Source organism: Panthera tigris, chromosome B3 (genome assembly GCF_018350195.1).
Source record: "Panthera tigris isolate Pti1 chromosome B3, P.tigris_Pti1_mat1.1, whole genome shotgun sequence".
Taxonomy (NCBI): domain Eukaryota; kingdom Metazoa; phylum Chordata; class Mammalia; order Carnivora; family Felidae; genus Panthera; species Panthera tigris.
The window spans coordinates 27,421,253-27,437,758 of NC_056665.1; the positions used below are offsets into that span (position 1 = coordinate 27,421,253).

Consider the following 16,506-nt stretch of genomic DNA (forward strand, 5'->3'; position numbering starts at 1 on the left):
TCATGATGAGCAGAGAGTGATGTATGGAAGTGTTGAATCACTATATTGTATATCTGAAACTAATATAACAGTATATGTTAACTATAATGGAATTAAACAGAAAAACTTAATTAAAAAACCATTCACTTAGCCAGCAATTTTATGTCAGGAAGTTTATTTTCAACTAGCAATAATGAAACAAATTTTTATCTGTGAAGATATTCAACACAGCATTAATTATGATAACAAAGAATAGGAAGCAACCTATATGCCCAACAAAAGTAAAATAGTGATATATCCACATGTTGTAGGTATAAACATATCCTATTTTGAAAGAATAACTAATGACCTGGTAAGATGTTCCAATATATGTTGAAAAATGAAAGGTAAGACACAATGAGATTAAAATTTTTGTTAACAAATATTTATGTATCATGAGAGGAAGAGAAAATGGAAGAAAACACCAAATTTTGATTAGTGGTTATTTCTGGGTAGCAAAATTATGAGTTACTTGTATATTTTATTCCTTTACTTTTACATTTCCCTTTGGATATATCTTCATATAGTCATTAAAAATGGGATTTTTTATTAAGAAAAATTTATATTTATTTATTTTGATAGAGACAGAGCACAAGTGGGGAGGGACAGAGAGAGAAGGAGACATAGAATCTGAAGCAGGCTCCAGGCTCAGAGCTGTCAGCACAGACCCTGACGTAGGGCTCAAACTCACAAACCTCAAGATCATGAGCTGAGCCAAAGTCGGATGCTTAACTTCATGAGCCACCTAGGCACCCCCCAAAAATAGTAATTTTTTTAATAAAGTGGGAAGTCAACATTTTGCACTGTGTATCATAGGTAACCACCTTTTTTGAAAGAAATTTTGAAATTAGGTAGATAAAAGTCCATTTAATACATTTGTAGCTTCAAACCAAGAATTTTATGCAAATATGGGCTGAACAATTAGATGACCATTTATGAGAAAACTGCTCTGATTTCTGAGCAGCAAGGACCTGACAAGAAGAATGATCAGAGGTGGAACCAGACAGAAATAAGATGTGGCTCTTGAACATTACTAACCAGAGAGATATTTTTTCTCCATCTAAGAAGGTGGATGCCATTGTTAAGGCCACTAGCTAAAGAGGTTTTGGAAGAGAAACCTGGCAGTCTTGCCCCTGTCTTTCTGAGGCTCCCAAGCTACTAAATATTATCCTAGCTTTCACCACTGTAACTCTGTACACAAGGGGCACATATTGGAAAGTTCAGTGTGCAATACATCACCTGCTGGAGCTAAACCCTGGGCTCTATGCATGATCTGAGTGGCTTCACACCAACCTTTTAGTCAAGCAGATGTCCTGATTATTATTTCAAAGTTACACTGGAGAAAATGTCAGACCAGGGTGTACTGTTGCCCTAAAAATCCTTTAATCTTTTATGATATTAATACCAGCCCTCTCAAGCCTACTTGTGAGACCAACCAGTGTTGTTAAATGGCCATGAGAGTCCCTATATTGAGTCCAGCCATGGTTGTCAGCAGGTAGAGGGCCAGGGTATCACATGCTTGGCTCACAAAGGAGACCAGGGACATTTGAATGACAGCCTTGTTTAAGTGATAGGATTATTTCTTTTATGCTTAGCAGAGGAAGATGAACTCTAACAGGAAGATGGTGGTAAAGTGATAAGTTTCTGATCCCATCTCTTAGTAGTGGGGGCAACAATGTGCCAGAGTCCTCCTGAGAGGAGAGCACATTCAGTATCCCCACATCTCATTGTCCAGCCTCGTCCCTCCATCCCATGCCCAAGTCTTCCAGGAGTTTTGATTAACTAATTTTAGTGTCTGAGTAAAACTGTCAAGAATTACTAGTCACTCATAAACAGAAGTGGCCAGTATAAGTCTGCCAAAAGTCAGCATTATGCACAGAAATTGATGTTGGTTCTTACCAAGGTATGACAGTGGAGTTTTATCCCAGGCCCAGCCCAGCCAAGTAGTGTCCTGCAGAAGCCCAAGGTCACAGTCTCCATAGGCTTCAGGTCACTCTGCCTCTCAGACAGAGCTACTGTTTCAAATCTTAAGCAGGTCTGGTTCTGAGAACCTTCACTGTGCATACATGAACTGTGAGTTTACAATCCAAGAACGTCAACAGAAATCTTGTTCAACACCAAATGTCAGTTCATTTTAGCAGCACCATTTTTTGGAGCTGCCAATGGCCATTCTGCCCATTCACCTACTTTCAAAGTGCAGTGATGCCATATGAAAACAGGCATGCAGGGAGTTAGGACTCCAGCATGGGCCCTGCTCCTTTGGAGCACCTTTTCCTTTGTAGGAGCAAGCATTGGCTGTTTTTCCTCACCCAGGGCTTCATCTCTGTGCTGCCCTCCTGATAGGTGTCCACACATGAATGCGTGTTGCCAGGCTGCCACTGTCTGCAATATTCCTGGGTCCTTTCAAGTACAAGATTTTTCACTGGACAATCTGGTAGGAGGTCTACAGATTCTCATTAGGCAGCCCATCATTGATAGTCAAGGCACAATTCCCAGTTGGAATTTTCAAGAGAACAAAATAAAATACCCAGGAATCCCACAACCATTTATTGACCCCAAGAGTCAATCTTATTCAGAATACCTGAATCATGCTCTGTGTTATGAAGCTAATCTCAGCAATAAATTTTTTTTTAAATTTTTTTTTCAACGTTTTTTATTTTTTTATTTTTGGGACAGAGAGAGACAGAGCATGAACGGGGGAGGGGCAGAGAGAGAGGGAGACACAGAATCGGAAACAGGCTCCAGGCTCCGAGCCATCAGCCCAGAGCCCGACGCAGGGCTCAAACTCACGGACCGCGAGATCGTGACCTGGCTGAAGTCGGAAGCTTAACCGACTGCGCCACCCAGGCGCCCCAGCAATAAATTTTTAATGTGTGTTTTCTTTTAGCTAAGCTCACCTAACACTAACATCTCTATAATTGCTAAAAACATGTTTATCCTAGTGCTTAACAGTACACATTGCTATTTTTTTAATTAAGTGAGCTTCAGGATCAAATAAACAGAAATTTAAAATGAGCTTTAAAATACCTGAAAAATTCCATGAAAGAGAAGCCATATCCATGCTGCTCAGCAATTCCTGCACAGACTACATTTGACGATGCTCCAATCAGTGTCCCATTACCTGTAATCAAAATTTTTAAAGTAAAATAAAATTTCAGTTTATCTTAGTAGTATGTTTCTGTTACCTTTTGTTCTGCAATATTCAGATCATCTCACAGGCTTTTGATTTGATGATTACTTTACAGGTACTATCAAAGTGATTGCTTTACAAATATCTGCAGAAACAAACAAAACACTGACAACCAGAAAATAAGTTTACTGCTTATAAATACTGAAATTCATTCACAGATAGGACTATGACTGTTCTATGTGATAGAAAAGAGGAAATGTTAAGGAGAATTGGTAAATCAGTGTGGGACGTGGTGGCTTTTGTTTACATTTTAAAGGAAAATGTAAGACAGGCTAACAACTCTAGGAGAGAACAGGTGTCTTCAGAGCAGTAGAATGGGATCTCAGATAAGAACCACCTTCCTAAATCCAAGAGGCACAGACAACTCCCTTCAGACATAACTTGAATCGATCTTCTGCACAACATATCACAGTGAAACTGGAAAATACAAGGATAAAGAGAAAATTCTGAAAGCAGCTAGGGATAAACGTGCTCTACATATAAAGGGGGACCTATAAGACTCGTGATGGATCTCTCTACTGAAACTTGGCAGGACAGAAAGGAATGGCAGGAAATCTTGAATGTGATGAACAGAAAAAATATGCAGCCGAGAATCCTTTATCCAACAAGTCTGTCATTCAGAATAGAAGGAGAGATAAAGGTCTTCCCAAACAAAAACTGAAGGAATTCGTCACCGCTAAATCAGCCCTACAAGAGATCTTAAGGGGGATCCTGTGAGACAAAGTACCAGAGACATCGCTACAAGCATGAAACCTACAGGCATCACAATGACTCTAAGCCCATCTTTCCATAATAACATTGAAGGTAAATGGACTAAATGCTCCAACCAAAAGACATAGGGTATCAGAATGGATAAAAAAACAAGACCCATCTATTTGCTGTCTACAAGAGACTCATTTTAGACCTGAGGACACCTTCAGATTGAAAGTGAGGGGATGGAGAACTATTTATCATGCTACTGGAAGTCAAAAGAAAGCTGGAGTAGCCATACTTATATCAGACAAACTAGACTTTAAATTAAAGGCTGTACAGAGGGGCCGGACAGAGTGTGTTCAGACAGCAAGTGGGACTTGACATCTGGAAGGTTATAAGCTAACAGCTCTTCTCGGAGAACGGAAGGGCTGGAGAACAATGGGAGGGGGAGTTGTTGAGCCCCGGACACAGAGCTCAGCTTGGCGGGGAACAAAGGCGCTCACCAGCGCCATCTCCCTCACCCATCCCCCAGCCCAAATCCCAAAGGGAACCAGTTCCTGCCAGGGAACTTGCTTGCACCGCGCAAACACCCAACACTGTGCTTCTGCGGATCCATCCCTCCGGCAGATCTGACTCCCTCCCGGTGCTGCAGGGCCCCTCCCGAAGCGATCTCTGAAGGAAAAGCGAGCTGAGCCTGCCCCTCCTGCCCCTGTGCACCTTGCTGATCCACCCCAGCTAATATGCCAGATTCCCCAACACCACAAGCCTGGCAGTGTGCAAGTAGCCCAGATGAGCCATGCCACCCCACAGTGAATCCCGCCCCTAGGAGAGGGGAAGAGAAGGCACACACCAGTCAGACTGTGGCCCCAGCGGTGGGCTGGGGGTAGACATCAGGTCTGACTGCAGCCCCGCCCACCAACGCAGTTACTCCAGACAGTACAGGGGAAGTGCCCTGCAGTCCCACACCACTCCAAGGACTATCCAAAATGACAAAACGGAAGAATTCCCCTCAGAAAAACGTCCAGAAAATAACAACAGCCAACGAACTGATCAAAAATGATTTAAACAATATAACAGAAAGTGAATTTAGAATAATAGTCATAAAATTAATTGCTGGGCTTGAAAACAGTATAAAGAACAGCAGAGAATCTCTTGCTACAGAGAGCAAGGGATTAAGGAACAGCCAGGAGGAGCTAAAAAATGCTATCAATGAACTGCAAAATAAAATGGAAACAACTATGGCTCGGATTGAAGAGGCAGAGGAGAGAATAGGTGAACTAGAAGATAAAATTATGGAAAAAGAAGAAGCTGAGAAAAAGAGAGATAAAAAAACCCAGGAGTATGAGGGGAAAATTAGAGAACTAAGTGATGCACTAAAGAGAAATAATATACGCATAATTGGTATTCCAGAGGACGAAGAGAGAGGGAAAGGTGCTGAAGGGGTACTTGAAGAAATAATAGCTGAGAACTTCCGGATCTGGGGAAGGAAAAAGGCATTGAAATCCAAGAGGCACAGAGAACTCCCTTCAGACAAAACTTGAATCAATCTTCTGCATGACATATCATAGTGAAACTGGCAAAATACAAGGATAAAGAGAAAATTCTCAAAGCAGCTAGAGATAAACGTGCTCTAACATACAAAGGGAGACCTATAAGTCTCGTGACTGATCTCTCTACTGAAACTTGGCAGGCCAGAAAGGAATGGCAGGAAATCTTCAATGTGATGAACAGAAAAAATATGTAGCCGAGAATCCTTTATCCAGCAAGTCTGTCATTTAGAATAGAAGGAGAGATAAAGGTCTTCCCAAACAAACAAAAACTGAAGGAATTCGTTACCACTAAACCAGCCCTACAAGAGATCCTAAGGGGGATCCTGTGAGACAAAGTACCAGAGACATCGCTACAAGCATGAAACCTACGGACATCACAATGACTCTAAACCCATATCTTTCCATAATAATACTGAATGTAAATGGACTAAATGGGTCAACCAAAAGACATAGGGTATCAGAATGGATAAAAAAACAAGACCCATCTATTTGCTGTCTACAAAAGACTCATTTTAGACCTGAGGACACCTTCAGATTGAGAGTGAGGTGATGGAGAACTATTTATCATGCCAATGGAAGTCAAAAGAAAGCTGGAGTAGCCATACTTATATCAGACAAACTAGACTTTAAATTAAAGGCTGTAACAAGGGATGAAGAAGGGCATTATATAATAATAACAGGGTCTATCCATCAGGAAGAGCTAACAATTATAAATGTCTATGCGCCGAATACAGGAGCCCCCAAATATATAAAACAATTACTCACAAACATAAGCAACCTTATTGATAAGAATGTGGTCATTGCAGGGGACTTTAACACTCCACTTACAGAAATGGATAGATCATCTAGACACATGGTCAATAAAGAAACAAGGGCCCTGAATGATACATTGGATCAGATGGACTTGACAGATACAATTAGAACTCTACATCCCAAAGCAACAGAATATACTTTTTTCTCAAGTGCACATGGAACATTCTCCAAGATAGATCACATACTGGGCCACAAAACAGCCATTCATAAGTATACAAGAACTGAAATCATACCATGCATACTTTCGGACCACAATGCTATGAAGCTTGAAATCAACCACAGGAAAAAGTCTGGAAAACCTCCAAAAGCATGGAGGTTAAAGAACACACTACTAAAGAATGAATGGGTCAACCAGGCAATTAGAGAAGAAATTTAAAAATATATGGAACAAACGGAAATGAAAATACAACAATCCAAACGACTTGGGATGTAGCGAAGGCAGTCCTGAGAGGAAAATACATTACCATCCAGGCCTATCTCAAGAAACAAGAAAAATCCCAAATACAAAATCTAACAGCACACCTAAAGGAAATAGAAGCAGAACAGCAAAGACAGCCTAAACCCAGCAGAAGAAGAGAAATAATAAAGATCAGAGCAGAAATAAACAATATAGAATCTAAAAAAACTGTAGAGCAGATCAACGAAACCAAGAGTTGGTATTTGAAAAAATAAACAAAATCGATAAACCTCTAGCCAGGCTTCTCACAAAGAAAAGGGAGAGGACCCAAATAGATAAAATCATGATTGAAAATGGAATTATTGCAACCAATCCCTCAGAGATACAAGCAATTATCAGGGAATACTATGAAAAATTATATGCCAACAAATTGGACAACCTGGAAGAAATGGACAAATACCTAAACACCCACACTCTTCCAAAACTCAATCAGGAGGAAATAGAAAGCTTGAACAGACCCATAACCAGCGAAGAAATTGAATCAGTCATCAAAAATCTCCCAAGAAATAAGAGTCCAGGACCAGATGGCTTCCCAGCGGAGTTCTACCAGACGTTTAAAGCAGAGATAATACCTATCCTTCTCAAGCTATTCCAAAACATAGAAAGGGAAGGAAAACTTCCAGACTCATTCTAGGAAGCCAGTATTACTTTGATTCCTAAACCAGACAGAGACCCAGTAAAAAAAGAGAACTACAGGCCAATATCCCTGATGGATATGGATGCAAAAATTCTCAATAAGATAATAGCAAATCGAATTCAAAAGCATATAAAAAGAATTATTCACCATGATCAAGTGGGATTCATTCCTGGGATGCAGGGCTGGTTCAACATTCGCAAATCAATCAATGTGATACATCACATTAGTAAAAGAAAAGAGAAGAACCATATGATCCTGTCAATCGATGCAGAAAAGGCCTTTGACAAAATTCAGCAACCTTTCTTAATAAAAAGCCTTGAGAAAGTCGGGATAGAAGGAACATACTTAAAGATCATAAAAGCCATTTATGAAAAGCCCACAGCTAACATCAGCCTCAATGGGGAAAAACTGAGAGCTTTTTTCCCTGAGATCAGGAACACGACAGGGATGTCCACTCTCACCGCTGTTGTTTAACATAGTGTTGGAAGTTCTATCATCAGCAATCAGACAACAAAAGAAAATCAAAGGCATCAAAATTGGCAAAGATGAAGTCAAGCTTTCACTTTTGGCAGATGACATGATATTATACCCGGAAAATCCGATAGACTCCACCAGAAGTCTGCTAGAACTGATACATGAATTCAGCAAAGTTGCAGGATACAAAATCAATGTACAGAAATCAGTTGCATTCTTATACACTAACAATGAGGCAACAGAAAGACAAATAAAGAAACTGATCCCATTCACAATTGCACCAAGAAGCATAAAATACCTCGGAATAAACGTAACCAAAGATGTAGAAGATCTGTATGCTGAAAACTATAGAAAGCTTATGAAGGAAATTGAAGAAGACATAAAGAAATGGAAAAACATTCTCTGTTCATGGATCGGAAGAATATATATTGTTAAAATGTCAATACGACCCAAAGCAATCTACACATTGAATGCAATCCCAATCAAAATTGCACCAGCATTCTTTTTGAAGCTAGAACAAGCAATCCTAAAATTCATATGGAACCACAAAAGGCCCCGAATAGCCAAAGTAATTTTGAAGAAGACCAAAGCAGGAGGCATCACAATCCCAGACTTCAGCCTCTACTACAAGCTGTCATCATCAAGACAGCATAGTATTGGCACAAAAACAGACACATAGACCAATGGAATAGAACAGAAACCCCAGAACTAGACCCACAAACTTATGGCCAACTAATCTTTGACAAAGCAGGAAAGAATATCCAATGGAAAAAAGACAGTCTCTTTAACAAATGGTGCTGGGAGAACTGGACAGCAACATGCAGAAGGTTGAAACTAGACCACTTTCTCACACCATTCACAAAAATAAACTCAAAATGGATAAAGGACCTGAATGTGAGACAGGAAACCATCAAAACCCTAGAGGAGAATACAGGAAAAGACCTCTCTGACCTCAATCGTAGCAATTTCTTACTTGACACATCCCCAAAGGCAAGGGAATTAAAAGCAAAAATGAACTATTGTGACCTCATGAAGATAAAAAAGCTTCTGCACAGCAAAGGAAACAACAAACAAAACTAAAGGCAACCAACGGAATGGGAAAAGATATTTGCAAATGACATATCGGACAAAGGGCTAGTATCCAAAATCTATAAAGTGCTCACCAAACTCCACACCCGAAAAACAAATAACCCAGTGAATAAATGGGCAGAAAACATGAATAGATACTTCTCTAAAGAAGACATCCAGATGGCCGACAGGCACATGAAAAGATGTTCAACGTCGTTCCTCATCAGGGAAATACAAATCAAAACCACACTCAGATATCACCTCACGCCAGTCAGAGTAGCCAAAATGAACAAATCAGGACACTATAGATGCTGGAGAGGATGTGGAGAAACGGGAACCCTCTTGCACTGTTGGTGGGAATGCAAATTGGTGCAGCCGCTCTGGAAAGCAGTGTGGAGGTTCCTCAGAAAATTAAAAAGAGACCTACCCTATGACCCAGCAGTAGCACAGCTAGGAATTTATCCAAGGGATACAGGAGTACTGATGCAGAGGGGCACTTGTACCCCAATGTTTATAGCCGCACTCTCAACAATAGCCAAATTATGGAAAGAGCCTAAATGTCCATCAACTGATGAATGGATAAAGAAATTGTGGTTTATATACACAATGGAGTACTACGTGGAAATGAGAAAGAACGAAATATGGCCCTTTGTAGCAATGTGGATGGAACTGGAGAGTGTGATGCTAAGTGAAATAAGCCATACAGAGAAAGACAGATACCATATGGTTTCATTCTTATGTGGATCCTGAGAAACTTAACAGAAACCCATGGGGGAGGGGAAGAAAAAAAAAGAGGTTAGAGTGGGAGAGAGCCAAAGCATAAGAGACTCTTAAAAACTGAGAACTGAGGGTTGATGGGGGGTGGGAGGGAGGAGAGGGTGGGTGATGGGTATTGAGGAGGTCACCTGTTGGGATGAGCACTGGGTGTTGTATGGAAACCAATTTGACAATAAATTTCATGTATTGAAATAAATTAAATAAATAAATAAATAAATAAATAAATAATAAACAAACCAAATAGAGATCAAGAGACAAAAAAATAGAAAGAAAGAAAGAAAGAAAGAAAGAAAGAAAGAAAGAAAGAAGAAAGAAAAAGAAAAAAAAGAACCACCTTCCTTAGGATTCCAGGCCCAGACCCCCAAGAGAAAACCCTGACTGTCTGTTGATGGAAGGATGGATGCAAACAAGTGGGATAATTAAATGCCTCTCTGGGTGAGCCTTTCTGACGGTGTACAAGATCTGTGTGGAGTCATAACCTACACATGCATACATACTGGTTAGGTCTCATGGAGAGGGATGTGGTCCAAGACGAGCCCCCCTTCATCACTACTGATTCAGGGAAGAGTGAATTTGTTTGATGAAATTGATCAGCATCTTTTAACCCCTAATCTCAGAGGTCAGGGCTCAAGAATAGGCACATTACCCAGGCTCAGCCAGTTTTGTTCAGTTCTAATATGTGTGCATAAACCACCAAGGAAAAGGCTGTGTTTCCTAAGGACTAGTGAAATTTGCGACACAAATCTGGAACTTCCTACTGCCTGTTGACACAAGGGAGCAGCCTCTCTGAGACTTCACAACATAAGTAACAGCAGAGCAGGAGAAGGAAAACCAAGGGTTGAGTCTTGGCTGCAAAAGTTCAGCCCCTAAGTGCTCTCTTTTCTGAGAATCCAGTAACATATAATCTCTGCATCTTCCAGAGTGCTGAGTATGGAAAGAAGTACAGAATAAATAACCTCAGAGCAATGTGGCCTTCTGGATTTTTCCACTAGAGGAGGCGCACAGCCTGGGGCTCATTCTCCACGACAGGCACTTGCAGATGAGGTGTCAGTGCAAATGACACTCAGCTGAATGCACATTCCTCCTCCTTCCTTCCTTGCAGTCCTATCCTCTCATTGAAACACACAGGCAACAAAACCACCTGTCAAACATGCAGCCTAGACTGCTTGTGCAAAGGCTAGTGAAGGCAAGCTCAAGCTTCATCTCACTCTCTCTGTTTCTCTTCTATAGACAATTTAGACGGGTTTTTTTTTCAGTGAAAACCTTTGACATCCATTTATATGCTTGCTCAAAAGATGAAGACTTTGGATCTTAAGAACACAATAAAATCCTTCAGGGTCTCCCCAGCACCCTGAAACCACCAAGCCCAAGCCTTGTGATGGCAAGACCTCCTTGAGATTAGCCCCACTCTGCTTGTGGTCACTGTGTTTCTTATATCCCATTTTTGTGACAGTCCACTGGTTTCTCAGTGCATTCAGAGTATATGGCACTACCAAGAGTAACAGGAAGGGCAGTGGTGGCTTTGCACATGACAGAGAAGGTCATGACACACTGACACCAGTCTGCTGTGCACAGAACAGACTTTAGGGTGGTGATAGAGGAAGCGGGGAGCCTGGTTGGGGGACATGCCAGGCTACAGGTGATACTGGCTTGCTCCAGGTGGTGTGGGAGGCAGACCAATGCTCCCCACACCCACTGCAAAGAAGCCCATGCCTTAATCCTCAGGACCTGTGGTTATGTCATCATGTTACCCTGTATGGCAAAGGTGACTTTGCAGAAGTAATTCAGGTAATGGACCCTAAGAAAGGGTGACTATCTAGGACCCTAGATTCACTAGGTGGACCCATTGAATCACATGAACCCTTAAAAGCAGAAAATTTTCTCCAGCTGAAAGCAGAAAAGAAGCCTCAAAGGGAGAGTCGGAGATATTCCAGGGGCTCAGAGAGAACACGAGGAGGGGTGGGGGTGGTAGAATAAATGGGGTGGGGAGAGTCAGAGAGATCATAGTGGGGTCAGAAGGATCCCAGGAAAGATCTGAAAGGGGAGGGAGGTATTCCCACCACGAGCAGGATTCCACACATTGTTGCTAACTCTGAGATTTGGGCCCAAGTTCCAGAATGAGGAGGCCTTCTGGAGCTAAGGGCAGCCCAGCTTACAACCAGCAAGGGATGGGAACTCAGTCTTACAGCTGCAAGGAACTGGATCCTGGCAACAATCTGAGTGAGCTCAGAAGCAGACCTATCCCAGAGCTACCAGAAGGGAGCACAGCCTGCAGACACTTTAATCTTGGCTTCATGAGACTCTAAGCAGAGATCCATCTGAGCCACCCTTACCTGGAAGATAAGAAATATGAGATAATAAATCCCCTAAGTTTTTCTGTGTGTTACAGTAGTGATAGAAAGCTCATTCAGGTGATTCCAGGATTCTAGGACCATTCTGAAAACCTCTTGTGTTTCAGACATCTGCTAGAACTGAGTCTATTTCCATGTCAATTCTGACGTCTGTCTCTACTCCTCTCCCTGATTTCCATTAGCTTCTTGCTAATTTCCCAATCCTAGACAGCTCTCCCTTCCATCCCAGTAGGCCACTCTCTGTGGAAAAACCAGCTCATACCCTCTTGGGGCTCAGGGAGTACATGTTCTTGGGGAGACAGGACAGACATACCACGTAGGAGATGCATAGCAGGCATGAGATCACAGAGGCTGAGAGAAATGTTCAGAGGGCCAAGTCCACCAGGCCGTGGCCAGATAGTAGTGCTGCCCTGAAGAAGAGGAGATTTAGGAGGCAGCAAGGAGAATGAGAAGGAAGAACCAGCTTCAACAAGACCTGGATGTGGGGTGAGTTGTACTGGAGAAGTATTTGAGAGGGACAAGACCAGATGTCTTCTCAGTGTCTACTCAGGATCAAAAGCATTCTAAAGGCTTGGAGTCTCATCTTCATCATGATCTCTGAGGTTCCCAGTGTCCCCATGAAGAAACAGGCACAGAAAAGCAACATGCTGAAATGTTGGGGCTGAGACGTGAAAAGCCCAGGACTAGAACCAGCTGTTTTGACTCCAGAGAAGGATCAGAGAAGGCAAGATTCAGTCTGCATGACATATACCCGAGGCCTTTCTGTAGAAAGTCATGCAAAGCACCTGAAGGTCTTGAGCAGGTGGTGAAATACGAATTCCACATCAATTATGGCTTTAGACAGCCTCCTCTTGGTGTGTCACACTGACATATCCCATCACCCTGACAGCCAGCTGGCTCCTGCTCTGGGTCAGGAGACCCACCAATGAGATTCCACACCCTGGCAAGCCATCCTGTCCTGCAAATGTTTCCATGTCTACCAAGGTTGTCCCCACAGGGAAGCCCATGATCCTCAGAGGACCCTGCCTACCAGTCTCCATTGCAGGGCACATACCTCAGTGCCTGGACGGTGCCTGCCCTGCCATTCCCAAACACTGCTACTCCAGGACTTAACATGGAGAGCTCTGCTTCTGGATTGCATGGAGCTTAAACACGTGATCCAGGGGCACATTCAGCAACCTATGTGAGCTCCAAAACTAAAAAGCAATACTTTTCTTCTCTCCTGTTAGGGATTCATAATTGAAAAAATACCCTTTTTTTCCAGTTAAGATGGCATTCCCTAGATCAATAGCATCTCATCATACTGGAGTTGGTATGAATTCCTCAACTGCAATGTGCCACTTGCCAAAAAATGAAAGGCCCTCCTGTTGCCAAGGTGCACTGGCTCAGTAGGTAAATTTGTTCCTGAACAATTCCAGATTTGGGGAATGGAAGGGAAGGGAAAGGGCAGCAGCTTGGTCTTCTGGCTGCATGACAACTTGGGCAGGAATAGGAGGGCTGGGTGGGGACAGAGAGGTAAAGTGAAGAGCCCCATGACTCAAACTCTTTCCTTAGAGGGAAGATGAGACAGAGAAATGAACAAGGGCTGGGCTGATTTCTCTCATGTATAGCAGTTGCTCAGCTTTTGTACATTTCACTCCTATCCACCTTTTTAGGAATGTAGCACGGATGGCACAATGGGGATTGCTATTCCACAAAAGCCCTTTTTGCACTGGGATATGTCTTCACACCCTGGCCTCCTTCCCCCAGACCTGCCTTTCAGTCATCCCTTTGCATTCAGCCTCCTTAATGCCTTGTAAACTGGAAGGTGGTGCATTAATTTATTAAATTTCTTTTAAGAATGTTTTCAACTATGAGTAACAGAAAACCTAGCTAACACTGGTTTACATACAAAGGGAAATAATCTCCTCCCTTGTAACAAGAAGGCTTGGGGCAGAGGTCTGGAGAATTAGTTCAGTGTCTCATAAGTAATGTCAGAGGCAGGTCTTCATAATTCTCTTGGCCTCAGCCTCCCATCACAGATGGTTTTATGGTTGTTATATCTAAGGTTGGAAGCGTGAAGAGGAACTGATACCAACACATTTTTATCAGAAGGGCAAAATCTATGTCAACAGGCTCCAAAACAGGTTTCTCTCATGTCTTATTGGTCATCAAAATGAGACAAGCAGAGTAGATGAGCTACCAGAGCAACTATTACAGTAGAGGGACACAACAGAGAAGAGAGTGGGAGCAGTGTTGGGTCAGCCAGACCATAGGTCCTGCACAAACATTGGAAATAGAGTATATCAGTGGGCATAGTGGAAAGAATGCTAGATTTTGTTCTGAAGACCTCCATCGAAATCCAAATCTGCTAAGCTGTATAACCATGAGTAGTCACTGACCAGCTCTGTTATAGTGATTAAAATGGTTTGGGTTGTAAGGAAAAGAAGATGCAAAACAGGAAGGTGTTGGTAATATAGGTGTTATGACAGGGAGTCAAAAGTGGGGCAAGTCAGGACTCATTGTTTGTTTCAGAGCTCAGTTGCATTGTCCAGGACCATTTATTTCCACCTGTGTGCTCTGCCACTCATCAACACTGTCTTGGCCCCACACTCAGGCTGGAAATGACTCCAGGTATCTCATTACCACATGACAGGGGACAGTATCCAGAGAAAGAAGTAGGACCAGTCTCTTGCCTAAGGTTTGTTCTCAGGATCAGGGAAATCATTACCAAGATCCCCTCTATACCCACAGAATAACTCCCTCATGTCTCCTTGACTCAAATGTCTTTGACACAGAGCAAGAATCCATCTGGCTATCTCTGACTCATTATTACTGGGGAAGAAATGTAGGGGAGACATGTGAATAAAATGAGGACAGTCACCACTTTTCCTGGGCATCTCATAGGATAGTTGGGGTTCACATAAGGTTAAGAATGTGAGGATACTATTCAGATGCCAATGGTTGTTGCAGCAATTTAATAAGATGCTAACAGACTTTTGATGGTATTCCATGTATGGCATGGGTTCCATGTGGTAGAGAGAAAGAGGTCTTAGGTGTCACTACTGTGGATTCCAAGTTCTTAGATTTACTAGTTGTATGACATTGGGCAAGTTTCTAAGCCTCTTTGAGTTCTAAAATTTCACAAAGATGGCATTTGTATGTATGCACTCATGTAATGCTTTTACTCTGGAAAATTTGCTTCTATTATTTCTTGGATAAATTCCTTCTTTCATTTCATTCTGTCCTTCCTGAGATTTTTCTAGAAGTTAAATATGGGATTTCCCATAATGAACTTTATGTGTATTATTTTTCTTCTGTAATTTATTCTTTGACTTTTGCCTCTAGAATCTGGGCTATTTGTTTGATTTTATTTCTGTCAGCCTACCTATGTTTATTTCGTTTAGTAATTATGGATTTAATCAATTTTTCCTCTGGCTTTTCCCTTTTTTTATTCTTGTAATTGAGATTTTATTTTGAGGTAATTTTACCTTCATATGAAGTTGTAAGGAATAATATAAAGAGATCCCATGTACCATTTACCAGTTTTCCTCAATGGTAATAGAATTCAAAACCATAGTACTATGTCACAATCAGAATACTGACATTGATACACTTAATATACAGAAAATTTTCATCAACACAATGATCTCTCCTGTTACCCTTTTATAGCCATACCCACTTCCTTCCACCTTGCCCTGTACTTAACTCCTCACCACCACTAATCTATAACTTTAGATTCTTCATTCTATAACTTTATAATTTCAAGAATATCATATAAATGGAAACACGGAGTCTGTAACCTTTGAGATTTACTGTTTTCACTCCACATAATTCCCTGAAGATTCATCAAGGTTGCCATGTATGTCAATATTTCATTTCTTTTTATTGTTGAGTAGCATTCCATGGTAGGGATGTAACACAGTTTATTGAAGTACATCTGGTTTGTTTCTACCTTTTAGGTATCACAAACAAAGCTTCCATAAACTTCCATAAACTTCCAAGCTATAAATGTAGCTTCCTACATTTGTATGTAGGTTTTGGGTGAATATAAATTTTCATTTCTCTAGAATAAATGTCCAGGAGTGCAATTGCTGGGTTTTATGATAGTTTCAAGGTTTAGTTTTTTTAAGACATTGCCAAACTATTCTCCAGAGAGATGGTACCATTATATAGCCCCAATGATAATGTATAAGTGTTAAAGTTTCCCCACATACTTGTCAATATTTGGTGTTGTTACTATTTTTTATTTTAGCCATTCTTATAGGTATGTGATGATATCTTATTATAGTTTTAATTTACATTTCTCTAATGGCTGATAACATTACACATCCTTAAAAATGGTAAAAAATGTCAATTTTATGCCGTATACATTTTTCCACATTTTTCAAAAAAGTAATTCCAAACCCTGAGTCAATGAGAGAGGGTCCCTGACAGAGTAAGTGTAGAGTTAACACTCAATACAACTGGGTATCTGCAATCGAGGAACAAGTATCATT

General features: G+C 41.3%; 1 protein-coding gene across 1 annotated transcript in view; it reads right to left on the reverse strand.

Moving 5' to 3' along the window:
* OCA2 (OCA2 melanosomal transmembrane protein) overlaps positions 1-16,506 on the reverse strand; it is a 471,457-nt gene that overhangs the window by 167,497 nt on the left and 287,454 nt on the right. The window contains exon 22 of the mRNA XM_007098939.3: positions 3,046-3,139. Within this exon, the coding sequence (XP_007099001.1) occupies positions 3,046-3,139 (94 nt within the window). The remainder of the gene's footprint in view (positions 1-3,045; positions 3,140-16,506) is intronic.